Source organism: Gallinula chloropus (assembly GCF_964237585.1).
Source record: "Gallinula chloropus genome assembly, chromosome: 5".
NCBI classification, from domain to species: Eukaryota; Metazoa; Chordata; class Aves; order Gruiformes; family Rallidae; genus Gallinula; species Gallinula chloropus.
In genome coordinates, this window is record NC_140090.1 from 23,201,120 (window position 1) to 23,225,717 (window position 24,598).

Consider the following 24,598-nt stretch of genomic DNA (forward strand, 5'->3'; position numbering starts at 1 on the left):
AAGTTACATTATTTAGAAGCCAGGCATACTCATGGCTTCTGCTCTTAAGTCACATGTCTCTAATTATTAAAAAATATTTGATGTATCCACCTTCAGCAGCTGTAATGGAAATACGCTATTGTTCTCCTTTGTGGCCACAGCCTGATACAAATGTCAATTAGTTTGTTGCTGGCAAACATTAAAATATGTCAGTTTGTATAGCATACATACACAGCAGGACGCTGCTATGTTTCTGTGCACACTGCAGATGTGCAATAAGACTGACAGTAAAAAGAATTACTTTACCAAAGTAAGTCTTTGCATGGTGCTATAGCTACCATAAACCAACTGTTTCTTGAATGGTCTTTATGCAGTTAAAATCACTTTTAGTTCTTAATAAAAAGTAGATGCATAAGTAGCTATAATAAAAATTTGTGTACTAAAAAAAAGAAGGGAAAGACATTTTTAAAAAAAAGGATGAGAAGAGTTTTTTATATGTTGAAGCAATTTTTTTTTTAAAATACCTGGGTTCCCTTCCCTCACTATATAAAATTTTTATATAGACACATAAATGCTATTCTAGCAGTTTTAAAAGGGCAGCATAATGTCTGTCAGATACCCCAGTCTGTCTTTAAACTTTTCAAAATACTGCAGAAGACACACAGATTCTCAGGTTCTGCTTCAGCACACAGGAATCTGAATGACACCCGAGTAAATATTTAAACATTGTAGGGAGATACCTGAGGCTTATGAGAAACCTGTGCAGATGATCTTCAGCTACTCTAAACACTAACTTGGACCTTCAGTTAGAATTATTTCTATAATAGATTTAAAAGTCATTGTATTTCACTTAAAAGTTTTTACGATTTGATAAATTTTTCATCTTGACTTGCACAGGTATCCAAGGCTTCTGTCACATCTTTACCTGAGGCTGGCACTTCAGAATTAAACTGGTAAGGCTAACTTCAGAAGGTGAAACTCTACTCTTGACAAAGCTGTTATTACCACCATAAGGCAAAACTCCTGAACCAACTGTTCATCTGTAACTCCATTATATAATTTCCTAATTCGGGGTAGTGGTGGGTATTCTTATATGTATTTAAGATGTTACGTTTGTATAAGACCATTATTTTTTCCACTCGATATTTCCTCAGCTTTAATCCTCTGACATCAGAATAATCTTTAGAAGAATTCTACTTTTATGAAAGGAGGATTTTATTTTTAGGGAAAAACCCACCTGATCTGAGGTGTAAACAGCTAAAAAAGTTCCTGGTGTTAGACAAGTGCAGTAAAAACTGGGGTATGATAGAAGAAATCCCATTCCTATGATGCAGATGAAGGCCTGACCATAAACAGGAATTAATATTTCATCACACTAAAGTATGAAAAACATACAGCAACATGAAAAATACCTCATTCATGGGTTTGGTTTTTTTTTCTTTCCATTGTGCCACCAGTCACTAAACCTGCTGCTAAAATGCCTCTCCAGCATATGACTATGACACACATTTTACTATTTGTTTTGCTCAAACTGGAAAAAAAAAGCTCTGAATCCAGAGCACCTTGTTTTTGTTTTAGTTGCATTCTGGTTTGAACAGAATGTCACTCGCTAAATGTCACTCGCTACCCTTTTCTTCAGAACAGACAGAAGTAGAACCACTTAACTTTATAAGAGAGAATAACAAAATTCTCCAGGAGCCTTGAGAAAGAAATGCTTCCAATTTCACTGCTGAAGGCAGAGGAGATGGTCACACTCACCCCTAACTGCCTGTCCTCTGCCTACAGGCTCAGGTCAATGGCTCTCAACAGCAACCGATCTCTTAGGAATGAAGCGGTAGTACAAATATTCATCCCGAAACTCAAATTCGTTGGTGATGTGCTGGATGACGCCTCCTTTCATCAGCCTGTCTCCATACATCACAGCTTCACCACGGTCAGCGGCAAGGCCAACTTGCATGAGCCAGTTCACCAGGTCACAGCCAAAGAAGATGCCAGTGGAGATCTTTGCACCACACCTGTATGTCAAAGGAATGATTCACCCACATGTTCTGTAAATCTGGTATCACCACTGCACGATGGGGAAAGGCAAGGAAAAATAGCAGGAAACAAGGAAAGACATCATGATAGTTAAGAGCATGTTAGAAAAGAAGTTGCAAGTTTTGTGTATTAGGGACATGCCAATGTTCACTACCTTTTCCTACTGACACTTCAATGAGAAACAAAATGTACCTGGCAAGTTATGTTCATTGAAGTTAATATGCACAAGCCTAAAATAAGTAGCAATATTCCTAAAAACACACACAATGTAATTCTACTTTTTGGATACTTACTTCCCAATGTCCTCAATAGCATGACCATTTATACAACACAGTATCTGATTTGAGCCTAGCAGCCCTCTGCAACAGGAACTCAATCTGCACTTCAAATCTGTTTTAGAAATTTCTCTACAACTTTAAACAGACACTGACTGCTTACATATAATGTAAACAAAAAACATTTAACATGCATAGCCAGTTAAATATTTACCATATAGGCAGTACCGAGAATAAACAAAACCTTTACAAGAAGACTTCACTAATTTTCTTTTACATATTTATGAGGCAATGCCACTAACATCTACCTAGTTGCAGTAAAAATACCATTCAGAAATGTACCTGCAGCAACAAACGTTTCTGGTTATCTAAAATCTGCTCTATGGAACTCAAACACAGGGTTTCTGAAGATGATTAACAGCTACACAGCAAAACCCAAACTTCCTTCTCTCTTTTTGTAACGTTAAAAGCAGCAGTAACACAGAGCAAGTCTTAACATCTATTAGCAGAGAAGCAAAAATTAAAATACAAGTTCATGATTACAAGGTCTCAATTACAGAATGTTTAAATTAAAGAGAGGATCAAGTTAGATCAATATTTAACATGAGAAGCACTGTCTTTCAAATCACAAGGAGAAACGACATGAAACTATTTCTACACAAACATAGTACTAAAATAGCGCAGCAACAAATGTCAGATTTTGATGCCTTCTCAGATGTATGTATGATTAATAAAAAACCACAAAAACCAACCAAATGAGCGGCCGTAGAAGCCACAATAGCAGCAGAGGCACAGGAAACACAACTGTAAAACCCATCCCTATTTCAAAACACTTTCCGCTACATCTTTTCTGTCTGGCATGAAAGAAGAAAGTCTTTGAACTGCCACAGTTAATTTTTCCTAAGTGAATAACTTTATTATTTTATTTCTCATGGAACATTACTGATTTCTGAGAATGAATAAAATCATGATGCTGTCAAAGAAAACCGTTCTCAAAAGTGGTTTTGTACCTGACCATTAAAGGACCAAGCTAGTCCTACTTAAAAGTTCACATAACAATAAATTTTCCTGTTGGAACAATTCCTCATGTCTTCTTTTCACACAGTGAATATTTAAATAAAGGTAGAAACCTTTTGTTGTTACTGCTGCTTCTGTCTGCACTTCTCTCCTCATCCACCTACGCACACCTGAACATATAATCCTTGCTTTAGCTACCATGATTTGTATCTGAAAGCTTTGCTGATCTCACAAATTGAAGATTAGGCCTCACAAGAAGAATGAGCAAAAGAAATTCTATGAACTCAGAGCTCCTAAAAATGCTATGATCTCATATATTGAGTGGCCTCCAAGTACACACTGACATCAGTTGCAATAGCTTCAGCTCCTGTAAAAGCTGTTAGTAGTAAACATTTAGAGTCATACTGATACCTCCTTAATCTCAAATGAAAACAAAGGGTCTCAAGCGTGACAAAACTCAGACACATACCCTCTATTGTAGGCATTACCACACACATTTGCTACAGAAAGATTAGCTCTCCTGAACTCTAGCTAAATGCAAAAACTGGTCCCATGCCCTAAGGATATAAAACTTTTAATGTCAAACCCAGATGGGATAGCATGATAACTTGCACCTCCATGTTTCAGTGTGAGACAAGAGACATCTCTCTGTGACTGATACCCTCACCTTCAGGTTTGACTAAGTATGCCACAAGAGGAATTACCCACAGACAGATTAAACTGAATTGCATTATTACCAAAAGGTGAGCTATGTTAAGTTGTATGTGCAGGGAGGAACCTTACCTTCTGCCTCTGACAATGCTTTTGACACAGTGCTCTCTATGATAACGGACAAACTGTTGACAGGTCATCCTGATTTCCTCAGGCACAGAGGGATCTGTATGTCCTGCTGTTTCTCTCCCACCCCAGAGGAATTCAAGCCTTATAAAAAAAAAAAGTACAAAATAAAATAAAACCAGCAAAACAGCCAGAGGCATCTTCAAGGAAACTGCAAGTAATAGAACAGAACTCACAGGAAGCTTATCACAACTGTTTTACTAGTTTTGTGCCCAATATATTACATAAAAAAAATCTTCCTAATAAACATGTATGTCCTTTGGACACTGAGTGGTTTTATTCTAGGCTCAGGCAGAAGGAAAGACACAGAGTAGTTTGCAGCCAGCTTTAGGTGCTGGATTCACACTGTTAGCTCCAGTTTAAAAGCAGCTTTGTACAATTTATGCCTCCACAGCGAGGCACCAATTAAAGTGTCCATTCACACAAAGCACGTGCACGAGGTTATGAACACAGGACTTCAAAACAACGAGGACAGAATCTGGTTTAGCACCTGTATCTAAGTTTTAATTTATTAGCTGAAATTATTTCTGAAGTTCCATCATCTCACTGATCCAAATCACATACTTCATCATTTGCCAAAGATTTTGTTTATAGGGTTTTTGGTTTGGGGAATGACATTAGGACAGCAGTAAAAACTCATGCACCGTGAACTGCAATTAGCTCTCCACAACTGGAAGATCAAACAAATAGAATACGGAGTGTGGTGACAACACTCAATAACCTATAAAAAGTATTATCTTTCCACCTATACCTATAGATTTAGATAGTTATTAAAGATTCTATTTACCTTCGCTTGAACGGTAGAATGATTAAATGCTTATCTAAGCCAAAAACACCAAAGGAAATGAAGCCCTGCAGGAAAAAAAAACACAGAAAAAAAGCAACATTAAGATCTGGTTTCTAAAGAACAGAAATAAAATTTTAAAAGCTCATTGTGGAAACATACATGAGAAATAGCTTTCTTCTCTAGGTATCATTCAAAATGCATTTTGTTTCTGCTTTGACAATCTTTTTAAGGCTCAAATGAAAGAGATTAATAGGTAACAGTCCAAAGAAACTGTTCAAGAAACAGTTCAGAAAACCTAATGCTGTCACATGCCATCTGACACTTACTTATTTACAACTTAGGGGGAAGTTTTTTACAGAAAGAGTGGTGAGGTGCTGGAACAGGCTGCCCAGAGAGGTAGTGGATTCCCCGTCCCTGGAGGTGTTCAAGGCCAGGTTGGATGGGGCCCTGGGCAGCCTTGTGTAGCTCCAGGCCTGGAGGTTGGTGTCCCTGCCTGTGGCAGGGGGGTTGGAGCTCTATGATCCTTGGGGTCCCTTCCAACCCAGACCATTCTATGATTCTATGAACTGTCTTTGTTAACATCAATAAAAGGACTTTTATTTGAATGCTAGAATGCTTTCTAGTTCGTTCATTTTTCTGTGCTGCTTTTGTATCAACATGACTATCATTACTTCATACTGCAGTGCATCTTGTAGGCACACCTGTCCACGGACCTGTAACACATTCCTCTAGTATGTGTTTTAGCACTGCCTGGCTTTCACCTTCACAGATAACAAAGCTATTTTGTGCCAGTTTGCAATGAAGTAGGCTCTGTGAAGCTGGAACAATTACACTTCTAATTGTCAGCTCAATTGTTTGTCAGTTAATTGTCAGCTTAATGGTGTTGTTACAGAAACTGAAGAGATAGTACCTTAAAGCCTTATAGTGAAGTATCCACTTGGCCATCTCAACCTATTAAGTAGCCACCTTGCACCTATTTAGTTAACTGGTATAATGTCACAAAAGCGACAAGGTACAACTTTCTCTTACAAGCAAGGCTAACATGCTACTCAGTTTCCATAGACATTTGGTACTCGGTTGTCATTTGCATCTTGCAGTGTTCATGCACGTAAGACATGCATTAGGATAAGAAAGCTATCAAAGTAAAAGAAAAACTTGAGGAAAAAAGGCAAAATGACACAAGGGGCCAGTGACTTCAACACTGTTTGAGGACTCCAACTTACTGTGTTTGTAACAGCATGTGCTGCAGCACCCACTAACAAAAAGTCATTTACAGAACACATCGATAAGTACCTGACCAAAATTAAACACAGCACAGAAGAACTGCAATTCCACATACAGCCTTCCAGGCTCCTGGTTGAACAGCCACCATAAACAACTGGAAAGGTTCTGTTAAGAAAAAACCCAAACAAAACAACAACATAACCACAACAAAACTCACAAACCTAACCTATTAACAATCAACAGCAGTTTCTTACTCTTTACATGCTATCAGATTATTGTGCAATTTTCACTGTCTCTATTTAACAAGTTATTCAGACAAAGACAAGTAAGAGGGAATAAACACCTTAAAACATCATTTCAGTTTGTCTTAATAGGGGGAGGTGGCAGGGAAGGGAAAGGAAAGAGCTTGTTCGTTTTTAAACAAAGTCATACAAAACATACCAGTGCGGAGGTCCTGCCCGTTTACGTAACGAACTTGCCTCAAGCACACTTAGGTATTCAACCTAACACAGATAATATTAGCCCAGACAGATCTGCAGTATTTGTTTTTAGGCCTGTTAGCTGAAACCAGTGCTTGCTACATATTTTCTGCATAGTTAAGATTGTGATAAGCTGAAGCACATACCACTTCAGCTATTTTAGATGCCTGACAGAAGGGAAAAAACCTCTAAAGTTAACTCCTTTGGGTGAAAAGGCTACTTCTTTAATGCAACTGGTCTCATTTCATAGCATCTATGTAATCAGTCAGATACAACTAAAACAGGGGCTAAATATTTCGGAAATTTCTTAAATATAGAAGATGTAAAGAAAAAAAAATAAATCAGCATGGAATATTTGATACAGGAAAATCAAGAGGGAAAACCTCCATTTTGTAATTTAACAAGACCTGAAAAACAACAGCAGTAACTATCACACCACAGTTTTCCCACACTGTCCTGCTTTCCAGTATCATATACTCGTGCCACAGTATTTTCCATTTACAATAAAAATACTTTCTTAATTGCTCAACCTTGAGCAGGACATTCAGAGAGTTGCTTCTCATCTCTCCATCACAGTTAAAAATTCAAATTATATCCCTAATGCATTACTTTCTGCCATTTCACACTTCTACATAGGAGCAGCCACTTCACAGCTGGGATCGAGTCAATGATGATGCTTGGCAATGCCAACTTAGCTACACACTGCCTCCAAACCACCACTATAAGCAAGAAAACTGCACATTCCCATTTCAAATAAAGATTTATATTATTCTTCATCTCTAAAGCACCTCAGAAATACGAATCCTAAATAGAAGCACAGTCAGATGGAAACAATTTTTGTACAATCTCCTTCAGAAGTAGAATTCACTTTATATTTTTAATTAATTTCTGTCTTGGGAATAAGACTAGTTCTTTAGAAAAATGGGAAGAAATAGGAAGTGGGGTGGTAGTGACAACTACCAGATGATAAAATTAATTTCTTCCCCCCCCCTTTAGGTTTCTCCAGTGTCACTTGCTTACTTACAACAATTTTAACTTGCCTTGAATTTAAGATATGGTACCAAAATTATAATTTTATAATATCCTTCTTCCAGTAAGGAAAAAAAAAGCCACTAATGTATTTAATTGTTACATGAGGAGTTGGAAGATTTTTACTGTCTACATAACTTCCCTAAGTCATCCCACCAACAATGAGTTAAGGAACAAGGGAAGGAAAAAAAAAAAAAGTATTTACAGCAAAGAGGCCAACAATAAGAAGCAAGCACAGCAGCACGTGTCTGGCCAGCTGTTTGTCTCCAGTCTGTAGAAGCTGTTCTTCCTGAGCCAACACACAGGTTTGAGCACTGCAACGACTCACACACTGATCAGCTGAAAAACAAACCACAACTTTTCATTAGGCTTTTAACTTACAAACTCCATGAGCACATTTGTCACAGTAACTTCCCAAGTTAAATTACCTTGTAAGTAATTTGTAAGTATCTATATTGAAGTCACACACAAACATTACCTTTGACAATTACCTGTTCAGACATCTATTCTCAAATAAAACAGTAGTTTACATGTGCTCCTAAGTGAACAAGCTTTTTGCAACAGAACTCTTCTTTCAATGGTTTGATGCACCTGAAGTTGTTTAATATTTAGAAAACACTGCTATAGATAATGAAAAAGGAGCACAAAGGTTTTAAACTTTGACTATTTCAAATAAACCACCAGCTCTAATGTTCCTGCTTCATCTCTCAACCTCGTTGGGCTCTAGTTCAGACAATAATTTGAATTTGACTTCTGAGGATGTATTTTTAACATGGTCTATCAGAACACTGTCATAATTCTATCGATCAGAACAACCAAACACACACACAGGGAACAGATGCTTGTCTTCCAGCTAGAGTTTTAAGGAATTATGAGTATCCTCCTCTAGATGGCAGTGAAAAACTTCTGGCAAGGACATGCTGAAGTATTTGCAGTAGTTACATGTCAGAGCACTTCAAGGGCATAGTAGACATATTAGTAATTATTGCAGCCAAAGTTGCATAAGTGTATCCACTACGATTTGCTTTTACTAATTTATAGTTTTCAAGTGTTCATTCAGGAGGTCAAAAAAATTCCAACTCAATCATAAGGTACTTTCTACCTTATCTTTAAGGATAAGAAAATTAAACTGGCCTTCCTCTATCACTGGAAGACATTCTTATGATGCTTGTCTAAATTACTTAATAGATAAAATAGCTGGAAAGAGGTGGAAAGCTAGAATTTTATGCAAGAAGACATAACTAAGTATATTTCAGTGTGAAGTATTTAGATTTGTTGAAAGTTATGATGCATCCAAGCAAAGCATAAAGACATGAACATCCTTGGTAAGGATGAAGAAAAAAAAAGGCAAAAAACCCACAAAACAGTAATGAAAGAAAGGCTGCACTGCACCTAGGTTTGATTATTGAAACCCATGTATGATGAGGACAGGCTGAGCCTGCGATTTTCCACCAGGTGTGGATCATTTTGATCCACGTTTTTCTATTTCAGTGATTCCAAAGGCCTCTTAGTCAACTTCCTCCATATCTTTCCCCTAGACATGGCTAATAGAGCAGCAGGGACATTTGATCTAACCTGCAGTAGGTGCTTGCTCCTCTAGATCTGAAGTTTCTTATTCAAAACCTCTGCATGATTATAACAAAGGCTTCAGAGGCCTTTTTAGAAAATGCAAGATGTGAATATAAGAATGTTTAAGTTGAACACTTGAGGCGAAGTAGGGTAATGCACTGAACTTCACAGGTTCCAAAACAAGGCAGTGATGGAGAGGTAAAGTCCAAATACTCAGAAGGACATGTTTAAGTAGCTTAGTGGTAAAAAAATCCAACAAACCCCAAACAACTCCCCATCTTGAGCACTGAAAGATTACTAATAGCTATCAGGCAGAAGAGAACAAACACCTAACTTGTTGCCTAATACTTTCATGTAAGTTGTCCAAGTAGAGCTGAGAGAACAACAGCCCAAGCAGTTTCTTTGTGAGAACACCACACACAAATATTTGCAGAGTCTGCAAGAACAGTTAGCAGTATTGAAGCAAGGAGACCCTACTGCTTTACCTGTCTCAATTGGAGGAACTTTGTTTTCAACAGCATTTGACACTGCTTTGCTCTCTCTGGCACAGGATAATTCACCATTTGTTGTTTGACAGGAACAGCAACCTATTAGACATATACAGTAACAGGGTAGTTAGCTTCCTTCGCTACCATAACTTATTTTCCTGTAACAATATGTTCTGTACAGCTTTAAAATTACGCTGGAAAATAACCCAAAAGTAGAAAGCAGGCTTAATTTTTCAAATTTGACAAGAGGGTAATACTAATACACAGAAACATCTAACACAGCACTACTGCTGCAAAAGCAACACAAATACTTTTAGCTCCATGGAAAACATATAGGAAGTGTTCAAAGAGGCTACATACAATCAGGGAGGATTAGAAACACATTGACTATCAACGCTGCAAGCATATAAGCCATTCTCAGAGAGTTTAGTGGGTGAACAATCTAAGACACCCAGTGGACCGCATTTATCATAGCCTTAAGATACTGCTACTTACTTAAGAACAATACACATGCTTTTTTTCCTGTCCACTTCCCCCCAGCCCTTATAGTGACAACCATCAAACTTCCTGTAGAAATGTGAGACAAAATCCTTGGGCAAGTATATCTAGATTTTCTTCTGTCCTAGTGTAACACTTAAAGGTGTAAACAACTGCCCTTCCCAGGTCAGAATTAAATTTGGAACACCATTTTATTGTATGCAGAGCCATTTATTCTTTTACAGAGCCATTTATTCTTTAACAGATTTATGTTCCCAACCTTTTTCTGCAGATGGCTGCGCAGAAGATCCTTGAAAAGGCTGTGCAGAAGATTCTGCAGAAGGCTGAGGCACAGTGGCTGAAACTCGAGTCCCCTCACTCCCTTCCCCTTCAACCTCCTCCACTTGGCTACGCGGTGAATATGGATTCAACACCTCATAGCTTGACTCTTGCCTATTTCTGTTCATGCACATAAGTGAGATACCTGACATCAATATACTGATGAACAGGATCACTGTCGTGGTAATTATCTGTAAGGGAACAAAGAAAATACACCTAAATACAAAATAAAGGAAAATAGTTGCATCTATCTTTCCTAACTTCTGTACTTTCCTAAATATGCTAACAAATGCATCTGAAGAAATCAGTTTTTTCTATATTTAATGCTCTTGCACCTCGTGGCATTGAAGGAGGGGCTCCATCAGCATGTGAGATTAATTTTCCCCGCCTGACTAATTCAGTTTTAAAAAACCAACCAAAACAGAAACAAAACAACAACAAAAAAAACAAAGTAGTGACGTCTTTTTCCCATGCAATCCAAACATCCCCTCACCATCACCTTTCCCCCTGAGGATCATTAGTGCTCCAATTTAAGTTCTGTTCAGGTACCTTTTAATTCCAAAGAGGAACGTGTTCTTGTCACCCTGTGGCGCAGCTCTAATTTCCATGTTTTCTCCAATGGGGAGCATCCCATTAATTAACCTTAAATCACCTGCCTCTGACACCCAGAGTCCACTGTGAGGTTATGTTGGTACTTGTGAAAGTGCCACATGTAAACCCCTGGCTCAAAACATTTCTATCCTTAAGAGAGACAGAAGGAAAACACAACAAATCTACACTAGTGGCCTTTACATCCTCAACGAGAGGAACTGTTTACTGGTAAAAACTGTAGTTCAGGCTCAGGCCCTTTCAACCCATGGTTGTGCAGGGAAGTCTCCCATAGTGCAAGCAGTTACTACTACACATATAATGCTGATTGTATCTATTACACACTAAAAGCCATTAATTAGCTATTGGATGGTAACAATTTTAGATAATTATCAAGGTAGACTACAAATTAGTCACCAGGAAAAGGGATCTGCAATTCATTACCACTCCTAAGCCTTTACTTTGGGAAGCCTACTCCCTCTTTTTCTTAGTCATAGCTGCCTAAACCTGAAGGTCCCTGTCCAAACAAGTTTTTCTAATGATTCATTACAGAAATACATTTTTGTATCAATCTATGAGCATTCTATAATGATACTGTTATTATAGTAGCCTGTACTTTGACTGAAACCTACTTACATAAGACCAAACAGAACACAATTTCTCAATACTGCATTGGACATGGCAGAAGTCTGAAGTGATGAGAACAGGACACGTTCATACCTGGTATTTTCCATAGAAAAAGGCAGAGTCAATGCTAGCGTTGTTACGTTCACCAACAATGAGCAAGATTCCCACCAGAAGTGCTGGGAGTCTGAAAGAGCAAAACATGAACCAAGTAACATATTTAGCATGCTCCCACTAATTCTGCAGGGAAACATCTGAATTAACTTACCCCCATCCAGCTATGATAATAAATCCAATGGGAATCTTTACTGTTTCTCTTTTCCTCAACAGAAACAAAGAGAAAGATAGAAAACCTACAAAAAAAAAACCCAAACCCAAAATGAATACCTTATTATTAAAAAGAGAACCAATAAATACAGAGTCCATAACCTCACAAGAGTATAAAAGATGCAATGAGAACATTTAAGACACAAGTAACTAATTTCTTATCAACAGCAGTTGTTCTAGACTGACATTCTTAAGTAACCAACACAAGATGTTGCATTCTGTTAGAAGATTTCTTTGAAAACTGACTAGACCTCAATAAAGTCAATGACAAGTTTAACAAAAAAGCATTACATGTTTTTACACATATAGCCATATAGGGGAGTATCATCTGGAACAGCCTATTTTATTCATGCCTGGGAAGCTCAGCATGCCGAAGCTAATCTAGTATTGATGTTAGGCTATACTAACCATGAGCTACCTATTTCAGCTAAACACCAATACAACTTGCTCCAAAAAATCACCACGGAACTAAACCCTCAGACTTCTGAGCAGTGACAGGACCTGAAAGAACAGTATGCAGTTAAGACAAGGGAGGTGTAAGTTGGGTATTAGGAATAGGTTCTTTGCTGTGAGGGTGGTCGGACACTGGCACAGGCTCCCCAGGGAACTGGTCACAGCACTGAGCTTGGCTGAGTTCACGAAGCATTTGGAGGATGCACTCAGCCACATGCTCTGACTTGGCTGGCCCTGTGTGGAGCCAGGAGTTGGATATGATGATCCCTATGGGTCCCTTCCAACTCAATATATTCTATGATTCTGGACTCAAGAATGGTATTAAAAGTTGCCTGAATACCCAAAGCCTCTTTTGTCAGTCATACACATAAGGTTCTCCAAGTTTCTTGATGCATCTTTCAACTTTGCCTATTTCAAGTTATCCCTCCATTAATCACCTACACCAGCAGAACACACACATTCTCTTTACAAATTACAATTCTAAAGTGAAAGAAGTGTTTAAGTTAGCTTGGTATTTCCCTTCATACCATATGTCCTACTTTTTTGAGGCAGAAAGTTTTAAAATCCACTTAATGTTGAATAATAAAAATCTTAAACTGCATTAATCAAATATAACCGATAATGATTTTGGTTAGCTGAAGGGCAACCAACCATGTTAATTCTATTGCTTCTGCCTTAAGAGTAGGTTCTTTTACTACAAGCTAGCAAGGCTGCTGTACCTAGCAAAGACAATCAAGACCTGCCCAGGTATAAGAGCACCTGACAGCAGAAGCAGTGTTTGACACTGAGCCCTGCCTTGCTGGTGCTACAGCCTGGCACAGCTTAGAAGCATGCATATATGTAGAGCTACATACAGGTGAAAGGAACAATTACTCTGAAGAATATAATGAAGTTACTTCAATACAGTAATCTTTTGTTACAGGGTCTGCCTAGAAAAACGTCATACCTGTCCACAGGTAGGTGCCATAAAGTGAGCTGTAGAGGAATATAAATACTAGGATCTGTATGGTGATGTCTTTCTCTTTAACAACAAAATTCCACACCACCATTCCAATGCAAGCAATAAACTGGAAAGAAAGGTAAGAAGCCATCATTTACATTGGGAAAGCCGGATGACAAGAAAAATCAAACACAGTGTAATATAGCTACAATTAACTTTGAAACTCCACCCCCAGATTCACTGGAGTGTGGTTTTATGAACTGGATAGTTTTCACAGCGGTAAAGCACTGCAACAGTAAACTCAGTATTACAGCTCTGTTACTCTTTTCAGGGGGAATATTTTTTTACAGCAGTTATGTAGCTCAGATAAACTGGCAGCAAGGTAAGTCAGAAATATATATAATTATATATCTTACAATAAATGTAAAGCTTTTGTTAAGTACAAACTATTTATCTGAAGTGATCTGAACATAAAGCTGAGGTTAACAGATGTTTGTCCAGCCAATATTTATACAGGTTTTCACCCAGTGATATTGCATATATGATAGTTTCAGTATGTAGGAATCTGAAAAAATAGGCTGTAATATTATGGAAACAGCATTACAGCAGTTCAAATTTTTTTAAGATGACAGCTAACTTTGCTGTTATAGACAAGAAGCACCTGTGACTGATACATGACTTTTTTCAAATGACTCCATGATCAGACCTCAGAGTTTAGTACATATATATACATAAAAATATATATGAAGGGTTTTTTTGGTTGGGTTGGGAGGTTTTTGTTGGTTTTTTTTTTTTTTTTTTGTAAATTACAGAACACTTCAGAAAGCACTTCCCCACAGATATGTTACAAGTACAGGCTGGTCTCACTGAATTTAACAGCAGTTGTGCAGTTGACTTCAAGGGAAGAAGGAACATGTACTCATGTTTTCTCTCAGTTTAAATAACTATTAAAATTAATCCAGAGCTATTTGGCTTTGCCCTTCCCTAGCCACCAGCTATGCATTCCCACACCCATCTGATCCTTCAGCGAGTCACTTCAGGGAGGTAAACCAGCACGGGGATTAGTTTTCTATTTAGCTCCTTGAATCAGGTCACCACGTGGCTGATGATCCCAGCAGTGCTGACTTCAGACTGGCATAAACTGATACTGAAGTGCACTTAACAGTATTAGTCAGCAACTTACAATGCTAAAAATATGTTTCAGAAGCCATTCTCCATTCTGCTGGCTTACAGTTCTGTTTGAAAACCATACTACCAGCATCACCTATAGCTTTCTTCAAGGGTGTATTTTAAGGCACAGAAATTCTTTAGAGGAGTTGCACTGCCCCTCCACAGATGGCTACAGAGATAGCACTGTAGAAACCCAGCTTGTAAAAATGTTAACACTTTCAAAGCGCCCAAAACTCACACAACAGCATTCTTTTTACTACTCACCTGAGCAACAAGTAGATTTGTTGTAATCATATGAGGAAGCTGTTTGTATTTCTTACTCAGAAGAACAACAATAAGAGACCAGATCTGTAACATAAAGGAAAAAAAATTAAATTAAGGGTAAATCCAAACCCAAAAGAACAAGACAAATATCGTGGTGGACAATGATAAAATCTAATATACAGGAAGTCTTCCTGACAAGTTCCTTAGCAATGTGACTACTGTAGTCAACTCCACACCATCTGCTGCTAGTCCTTGTGGCTCAGCAACTGTGGCCAGCAAAAGCAATGCCTCTTTGTGCTCTTGTGATGGTGAAATACCTCCATGAAGCACCACAAGCTTGCCTCTAGTGTGCAGAAGCCTGATTCTTCCTCAGGACATGAATGATCACAGAGTAGCCTGGCAATTTCGAAGTTAAAACCCCACACCCTGCTACCCAATCTCCCAAAAGGATCTGTGACAGCAAAAGGCAGTCTTCATTTGTGGCTTCCCCTGAGGCACAGTTGAAGACAAGAGGACTTCAGAAAGACAACAACTTAAGGAAACTGCAACTCTCTTGAACATGGAAGATTTTATTTTAAAAAAGCAATCAAAATAAATACACTATAAAGTGTTTTGGCACCTGTAAAGCCAAAACATAATTCACATTGGACTTCTGGATTAATCAACCCACTTTAAGAATTATGCACTGAAAATTTCTAGGAAAGTATTTTATCAAATTAAACCTTCCAAATTAATGTTATTAATACTTATTAATATTTCATTAAATAAATATTCACTGATGTTTCTAGAGCTCAAGTTTGTACACAGACAGCATCAACTACTGTGATATCTAAGCACCTTATATGGTCTGATGGGATTATTCCCTGTGGTGTAAACTAGAACTGTTATTCCCTACACCCTGTTGTTTAAAAAAAAGGAAAAAACCAAACTCCACAGCGCTGCACTAGAGCACTAAATCACTTACCCATCTTTCTCTACAGTGCTGCTTTCCTGCTTACCCACTGCTAAATCAAGGTTTTTTAACTCCTTCCTCATCCTTCTGCAGGAGGATACAATGAGGAAACACGAGTCACCTTACCATGACTCAATTTGTTGCTTATGCATTAACACCACCATGACACAACAGTGTGCTTCTGTACTTCACTTCATCAACACCTACCAGAGAAATGAGGCTGACGATACTTATGTCAAAGCTAACATTTTGGAGTGCAGATGCTAGTGGGTTGGGGTCCATAGATGGAATGGTCAACAGCCACGCAGAAACATACATAATAGGTGCAGACACAAAAGTGCTTATCACCATACCTGAGGTAATCTGCAAACAGTCAAACAGAAACAAGAACAGAGCTAATCAGATCCCAAGCTGAATAATCTTTCAGGAATACAACTGCTGGCAAAAGCATAGTTCTGAATTAAACATACACAGACATTAAATAAATCATCAAGTTGTTTCTGTAATAAATTATGTAGAATTTGAGCCAGAAAGTAGCCATTTTAAGCTAAACTGAAAGTTATAGTAAGTTTCTAAAAAAAGTAGGAATAGAGTTCCCTACAGTAATTTCTTAGAGTATTTTTTCATGGACATCAAATATACTACTGACAACAGTCTAGGAGTGGATTTGCAAAGTCATAATTGTCTTTTCGATGCAATGAATTGGACTAAATAAGAAAACTTGTAGCTATGCAAATACATTTATGCATTAATTCATGAGAAGCTGCTATATATATTTACATGTCAGTGATTTCTATTTTGACTTCTCATTGTTGTTAGTTATACTACACATCACTTTTTAAAGAGATTTCCTGAGCTTGTTTGGCACAAAATTCTATCTTGTAAGGTTTACTTTTCACATCCTTTCCCCCCCCCCCATTCCTTAAAAAAAACCCCAATAACTAAACAAACAAAAAACCCCATTAAAACAATGGAAGTCACCAGGAATGTTTTAACGTCTCTTCAAGTGGAAGAAAGGAAAGTTGTATTTTAAGTTGGAAGCATAATTGATAACCTCTTTTTTTTTTGAAAAAGGTAAGATTAATTTCTATTACTAGATTTACCTGAAGGGCAACATAACAGAATCAGCTAAAGCCTAAGTTCTTCTGGTTGTTGCTTTTTTTCAAAGATACAAGTTCTTTAGATTTAAGATTATCCTAGTTTTTCCCACTACAGACACAATAAGAAAGGTATGAGGATATATTTATGAATGTGTACTATCAGGAGACTTGAGACATCAGAAAAGTGTACTCTGCTTAATTGATTATCTGAAATATAATTTGTATTATAAATAAATAAATCTAAGGACTGTCTACGGAAAGCAAATTCATCAAGCCTCCTTATTTACTTAAGTATTTAATCAACAAAGTTAAGCCCAAAGTTAGTGCATATTTAGGAAAAGCTAACGACATACAATTCCTACTTCCATATTAAATTGGCTTGCAAATATTGCGACACCAGGTGCTGCTGGAAAAACTCCATAAAGAAATGCATAGTTTGATAAACTGGTGTGGTTGACTACGTTGTCACTCCTGTCCAAGAGTTCCACCATTTCTCTACAGAGAAATGGCATCATAAGTCTGAAAAGAGAGGGGAAAAAAGTAATTAAAAAAAATGACTACTCAAACTATAGCAATAGATTCTTCTTTACTCGGGAAACAAAGAAAAGTTCAAACTTGTTTGAATACTATTTATGAAAAAACAAATACTGACATCAATCACTTTAATCACTATTACTGTTACCAGCAGCTTTAAGATTTTATGTCACAAATTAAACAAAAAACCCACATACATTAAAATGAAGGTTAAAATTATATCAAACTCTGTGATATAAGCCTCTTCTCTGACTGCACAGATACACTCTTTCTATAAACCTCAGGTTTAGAAAGGTTAAAAATACAATTTTTCAACTGTTAAGCTATACTCAGGTGACCATTCTGCAAGCTGTCCGAAATATAACACGGGCTCAAGCTTAAGTATCCCTTCTGAAAGTTCTGGCCAGCAAAAAGAGCCCTGCATCGATGTTAGTCTGTTTGCTATTAGCAACGCCCCAGGTCTCAGGCAGACTCGCTATATAAGCCTTACACAGGCTCACGACATAAATTCACCAGTGAAGCAAAGTGGTAACAGTAAAATATTTTTTTCTCATGTTCTTACAAAATCTGTCATTGAGTTCGTTTACAAGTTGGGTCTTTAACTTTGCTAATCAGTTGTACTGATACTCAAACACACCTTCAAATTTTACAGTACAAACTTCACCATAATAGAGCGATTCTTTGGTGGTTAATCGGAGCTCTGTAGCAGGTGAAATATTTAGTTCACCTGAAATATATTCAAGGGAAGACAGCAATGGCACAAGTTCTAAATAGAAATTGTCATTGATTCATGCTTAAAAGTCAGACAGTTTGAGTGTAAAGCTACCATTTTTAAGCTCTTCCAATACAGCAGCTTCAAAGTTTTATAGACAAAGCAAGGAAAACCAACTCATTTAGAGATGTACTGTGCAATCAGAAGAAAATATAAATACTAATAAAATACCAGTTAAATAGACAAGAGGGAGTTTAAGTAAATTTTAAGGTAAATCATTCCCCAAACACCCAACTTGTGACAGGTGGCCTGTAGGCAATGTGTGAAGTCACAGCACACCTGAGTTTGCTTCTCTGTGGAGCATGACAACAGGTTTTCTTTTATAAAAGTTAAAACTCATACACTATCTGAGTTTGGGATGCATTCACTCAAAATACTGGCAGTGCAACATAACCACTACTGTAATGATTTTGAGAGAAAAGCCCCCTGACCAGTATATGCAGAGCTTAACACATCTAGAGAAGAAAATTATAAAAGTACATAAATTGAACTTACAGTTTAGCTGTGATGAGAAGGATCAGTGCAACAAACATACCCTTTGTCAGTTTTTTGGTTTGTCCCACCATAGTTAGTCCAAGGTAGAAAAGTGCGGAGCCAGAAAATGAACTGCCCAGTCCATCAAGGAAGTTTTCAAGGTATTCAGGAATTTTCTGGCCAAGAATAAAGTTTGAGGCAATTCCTATGAAGACCATGAATACAATTGGGTTCTGCAAAACTCGGAGGAGTGCTAGGCCCACTATTTTGATTTTGCTTTGTGACACAGTGCGATTGTCCCTCCACTTCTGGATTTCACAGAAGATAAACCCAAGAGGGTTTAGCATCATAAGAGATATTGGAGCCACTAGGTAAATGTACTGGAGATACTCTGGGTAAGTGGTTTGATATAAAGCTTCAACTAGAAGACAGGAAATGAAAAGCGATGAGTGATAACATTTCAGTACAAAAATACATTAATATTGAAATTAAATTTTATTGTCTGCAAACTAGAGAAAAAAGTTATCCTTCAGAGGTAACTGCATTTACAAACAACACAAGATGATGTAATACAACCAGTACACTCAATCACCATTAGGACATAGCCATCTAATAAACACATTAAAAATCAAAGATTCACTATCAAATATTTAATGATTCTATGAATATTCAACAGTTTATATAGAATGTTACAATTTCCTGTTAATATTCAATATTTACAGGAGGAAAAAACAAACACAAAAACAATCCCACATGCCCTGTGAGTCTTCCCAAATGCTGATTTTTTAAAAATTATTTTTTCCCCTGAATTGCTTTTTCTCCCCAGAAACACGAGAGTTGTGCAGAATTACATGCACCTCTGCAGGACACAAGATGCTTCTCATCTAGACAGTGTCTCACATCTCTGAAATGTAAATGCATTTCAGTGGATAAATCAGGTGTAATCTTTCTACACTGATTCAATACAGAAAACCAACAGCTAAATAAAAAAACCCCAACACATTAGCACATAATGGTTGGCTCATTTCCTGAGACTACTCAGAACAAGAGTTAGTGCTGTAGTTCCTGTCCCTCAAGGAACTTTAAATCATGAGCATTTGTTGTTATTGCAACTACATATTTGAGTCAAGTTAGAACTGCTTCATACTTCAAGTTTCTGCTAACAGCACTTCAAAAATCATGAAAAGACTCTAGGAAAAAATATACCATATTCTATCCTACTGCAAATTAAAAAAAACCCCACAATATTTTTGAAGTAAGATTTTCTTTTCATTATAATACCCTACATTAAGGGCAAGAAAATCACTTGTCAAGCTGCAAGGTTTTGAAGTTGCTATAGGGATACCAAAACCATTGGCATTCTGGAGTCAAAACTTCACATGAAAATTGGAACAGGAAAAGAAGACTCTGTGCATGAGAAGCACTTTCTCGCATAAGCAGTGATGTAACATTTAAATTGCCACCACTGCTTCATGCCTGCATTTTAAATGTCTTTTATAAACCAAGAGTTCAAGTGAAATTATTTTAAAATTCTTGGTCTACACTGTAGTATTTCCTACCTATGCATTAAATAATGAATTAAACCTATCAAAGTTGCTGTTTATCTGGTATACAGAGTTGATCTATGTAAGAATGCCATGTTAATTTTTCCAGACTTCTTTGGAAAGGTAACATTTACCTTTTACCTTCCTTATTATGTTATTATTTCAAATATTCCAAGCAGTGCTTTCCATTTTAGTTTTCTTTGCCCGAGGTAGAGACAAACACAGGCAGAGGTGGCACAATATGCAGATGCAATTCTATTTGCACTACAAAGAATGTATAGAAAAGGAAGCACTACTGGATAAATACACCTACCAGACCCTTCTGTGGGACAAACTCACCATGCTCTAGCGTATTAAACAAAGTTGAATATCACTAAGCAGTCAACTGCTGGAGGTATTTCCATTTCTCCATATACTAAAACTCTCCTTTTTTTGAAAAAGCTTCTCAAAATCCAAAAGATTTTTACCTTCATATTAGTTAAGCATCTGTAGTAGCAGGATCTACAAAGTGCTAAACCAGCACTTGTTGTAAACTGCCTCCTCTTTAGATTGAGTGAACGGACATTTGCAATTAGGTGATTTCCACTATATAAGAAGAGAAGCACCTTTTAGTGCTTTTTCTTACAAGTCAGGATTGAAGTACATATACAACAGCTACTAGTCCTAAAAGCCTGACTGAACTCCTGAACAGAATTCCCAAGTTTGTGGTTAGTGGATTTAACAAGCCACTTTAAAACACTAAACACATTCTGATAAATAAAACAGCTTTAAACATGATGGACACCTGTCATGCAAGTCAAAATCTCCTAAAAACCCAAAGTGATGCTTTTATGCTGCTTTATACAGAATGTCCATTTTAATCAGATGCAACTCAACACATCACATGTAAATAATGTGTGAGTGAAAAACTGAATATTTTCTTGGCAACATGAATCTGTATACTGAATACATATATATTAAGTTCTACAAGTAATTTAGCTGATGCATGAAGTCACAATACATTTTCCTGGGTAGCACAAAGTGGAAACGATGTAGATTGCTGAGTCAGTGGGAAAAATATGAAATCACTCTGAAGTCATTATCATTAAAGGCAATTAAAATAATCCACAACTATCTCTGATGAAAAATTTTCTTTTTATTTAAATCAAGGTACCTGCTTGCTGATAGTAACAAAAAAATTTGATATTTTAATATTTAAAAAATAAAATTCTACATCTCAGCTGCTCAAAATTACATACAAATCACACATTAGCTGTCCATGCTTAGAAAAATTAGCATCATTAAAGCCATGATAACTGAGTCACCATCCACACAACACTTCTGCTACACCTATGCTTTAACAATACAGCACTGGAGAGCAGATGAAGCTGTTTGGTCAGAGTATCACCTCATCTAGTAATAGAAATCAAACAGACAAAGCTTTCTATTATAGTAATTCTATCAATGCTGCTAGCAAATCTCCATACCAGTTGCTTTTCACTCCAAACCAACATCAGTTAGAAGTGTAGAACTGTCACAGCAGTGATTAGAGAAAAATAGAATGGTGATCATTGAAAACTTAATCTGTATTTTAATTTTCCTATGTGCACATCCTTGTTCAACACCAAAAAAATAGCACACTGTTATTGAAGAAATCACATGGGATGAATACACAGGACATTATTTACCTATTCAGGAGGTCAAACTGTCTTTTTAAATGGTGTGGTTATAATACACGGATTGGTCAATAATGATTTACTTTTCTTTTACAAATATCAGCTGAAGCAGCCTTTTAAAATAGATTTCCATTAAAAGGTCAGGTTTTGCTCAATATACTACCTATCATCACACATAAAAAGAAATAAGCAAGGCAGCTCTAAAATTAACAGCATCTAAGTGTCTACTGTGCTACTGTTGCATTAGGCATTTGAGTAAAGCTCGAGCTAAATGTTGTGAATTTGCATAGAAGAAATCATATTTTATAAACAATTAAATACCTGAAGAAAAATGCAATCGGACAAGAAAGTCATTCACAGTAGAAAGAATGTTTTAACTAGAATGATACAATATAGTCAGATAACCTGAAAACAGGAAAACAAAATAGGAAAAAAAAAAAAAAAGAAACCCTGGCATTTTAATCCAGTCCCAAGAAACAAAGACATAATCTTCACTGCCTTATTGGTGATGAACTTCTAATTTCTCTTAGGAGGAATACATCTCAGGAGATGCAACAGAGGAAAACAAAGTATTTTCATCTAGGGAAGAAAAAGACTGCAATTGCATTTGTCTATATTTTAGACATACACAGGAAATTTGAGGAGAGTAAGGATTCCAGATTCTCTCAAGCATACTGCCCTGGAATAGTGAGACTAGAACTGCCAACTTCTCAAGTAAACTAAAACATGGAACTACTAGTGGTTACATATAACCTGAAATTGCATGCTGAAGCTGAATGCTGAAGCTGCTCTTTTCTAACTCTATTTTCAATTTGTTAATCAAACATCTCACTTTTTGCTTTGCTAGAACAAACATGTTCTTTTTTTTGTTCTTAAGCTTGTCTGGATTGTAAGAATGATCTCAAGAGAATTAGAGAAGCACAGAATACCTTCTCTTCAGGGAGCAGCAAACAAATAAAACATGGTCCAGGCATACTCTCCAAATGCCTTCCACTCAAGGTGTATTTTGCAGGTCCGGATACTCGACATGTACATTCCCACACCAGGCACACAGGTGAGACTGGGGAGAGGCAGCACCGAAAGCTACACTGGCACTAAAGAGCTTCCTAAGGCAGGTAGGAAGCACTGCAGCTTAGGCAGCAGCAGGTGGAAGAAGCCTGATAGCAACTCCAGACCACTTCCCAAGTATCTTAGTGTGTATGCCTACAAGTGTACTAACATACCATTAAGAAAATCTAGAAAAAGGAAGACGACAAAACCTTCCTTAGCAAAAGAAAGACAATAATAATCCTCCAGACTGAATAAAATTAAGCTAAATAACTGATACTGCCTGGAATTCAGTTTATAGTCTTAGAAGAACAAGAGCACACAGCTCTATTATACTCTGAATGCCTCTCTTGTTTGGTTGGTTTTCAGCTCCACTGGACTAGTGGTTAGTTAAACATCCCAAGAATGGCATCACAGCCGCATGAAATTCCGATTTGAGGTACACAAATACAAGTTACCACAAATCACTCAGCAATCTTGCTTTTCAAAAAAGACAGACTTCTTCCAAGATTACATTCTAAAGCAGGTATACCGGTCACAGCAGCATAAAGATTAAGGGATAAAGTGTGACTGCCTACTTAAATGAAGTAGGATAAAAATTAGGAGTTTCTTCTGAACAGATTTAAACACCTCAATAATCAGGAGGCACCCAAATTACCAAAATGTTTTCTTTGAGCTAAACCAAGACGTAACACCAAATCAGTGAAAACCCCACTACAGCTATTTCAGAGGCTACAGGTACAAACTCATACTTTGCAAAGAAAGAGATTCACATCATGAGGAAAGCTGGCAATTTCCCATAAGGGCATTCTTAATCTACAGTAAGTCTAAGGTAACTTATACCAATCTTGAAATTAATTTCTAAATAGCCTTTTTTTTAAAAAGAAAACTATTTACTTTAACATGACAAGATCACATAGCCAACAGTAGACAGATTATTTTAAATCCCCTCATTCATACCAGATGACAGTTTTCTTCCCTTACATGGTCTGAGGTCAAGAAACAAGACTTGAGAAATGGCTTAGCTCCTAACTTCTGTCAGAGATCAATTTCAAAAAATGGAAAAATAAAAGCACACATGTCTAGAATGCTGAAAAATTGTTTTAAGGAAGAAAGCATAGGGAACTACTTACCTATTGGATATCCCAGTGCAAAATCATTGCTTTGTGTAGCAAAAATAGGGAACAAACCTGCTTTGCTAAATCTGTTGTCAGGATTGGCTACCAACAATGTTAAAACACAGACTAAGAAAAACACAGCAGCTTTGGCAACTAAAATACTGTACAGGAAGGACCAATTCACATTAGAAAAGTTAAGTACCACCATGTTTTTGAACAGCAGAGCTGGGAGTGCAAAACGGGACACAAAATTTCCCAGTCCTTTGGCCTGAGTTGTTGTGATAATGTTGGCTCTTCCAGCTATGTAGCCACAAAGAATTATTCCAAAGCACTCTAACAGGGCTGGGAAAAGCCTACTTATTGACATAGAAGGAATACCACCAGTGGTATTCAGTCCAACTTGTCCAGGTAAAGAAATAGACATATTAGCTGAAGATGAGAGGTTCTTCATATTGAAGTCTGAATAGTTATCCATTTCCTTTGACCACGTCTTCCAAAA

General features: G+C 37.1%; 1 protein-coding gene across 1 annotated transcript; it reads right to left on the reverse strand.

The window, feature by feature from the left end:
- Positions 1–1,771: 1,771 nt before the first annotated feature.
- On the reverse strand, positions 1,772–24,598 carry GPR155 (G protein-coupled receptor 155; the record flags this gene model as incomplete). The annotated part of the gene is made up of 15 exons (XM_084265771.1): positions 24,115–24,598; positions 18,757–19,156; positions 17,309–17,474; positions 16,063–16,218; positions 14,904–14,987; positions 13,476–13,596; positions 12,018–12,102; positions 11,846–11,936; positions 10,479–10,728; positions 9,719–9,820; positions 7,870–8,003; positions 6,226–6,321; positions 4,933–4,997; positions 4,092–4,229; positions 1,772–1,994 (listed from the first exon to the last, which is right to left on the reverse strand). The coding sequence occupies exons 1-15, from the start codon at positions 24,572–24,574 to the stop codon at positions 1,772–1,774; spliced, it is 2,571 nt and encodes an 856-aa protein (XP_084121897.1). The 5' UTR covers positions 24,575–24,598.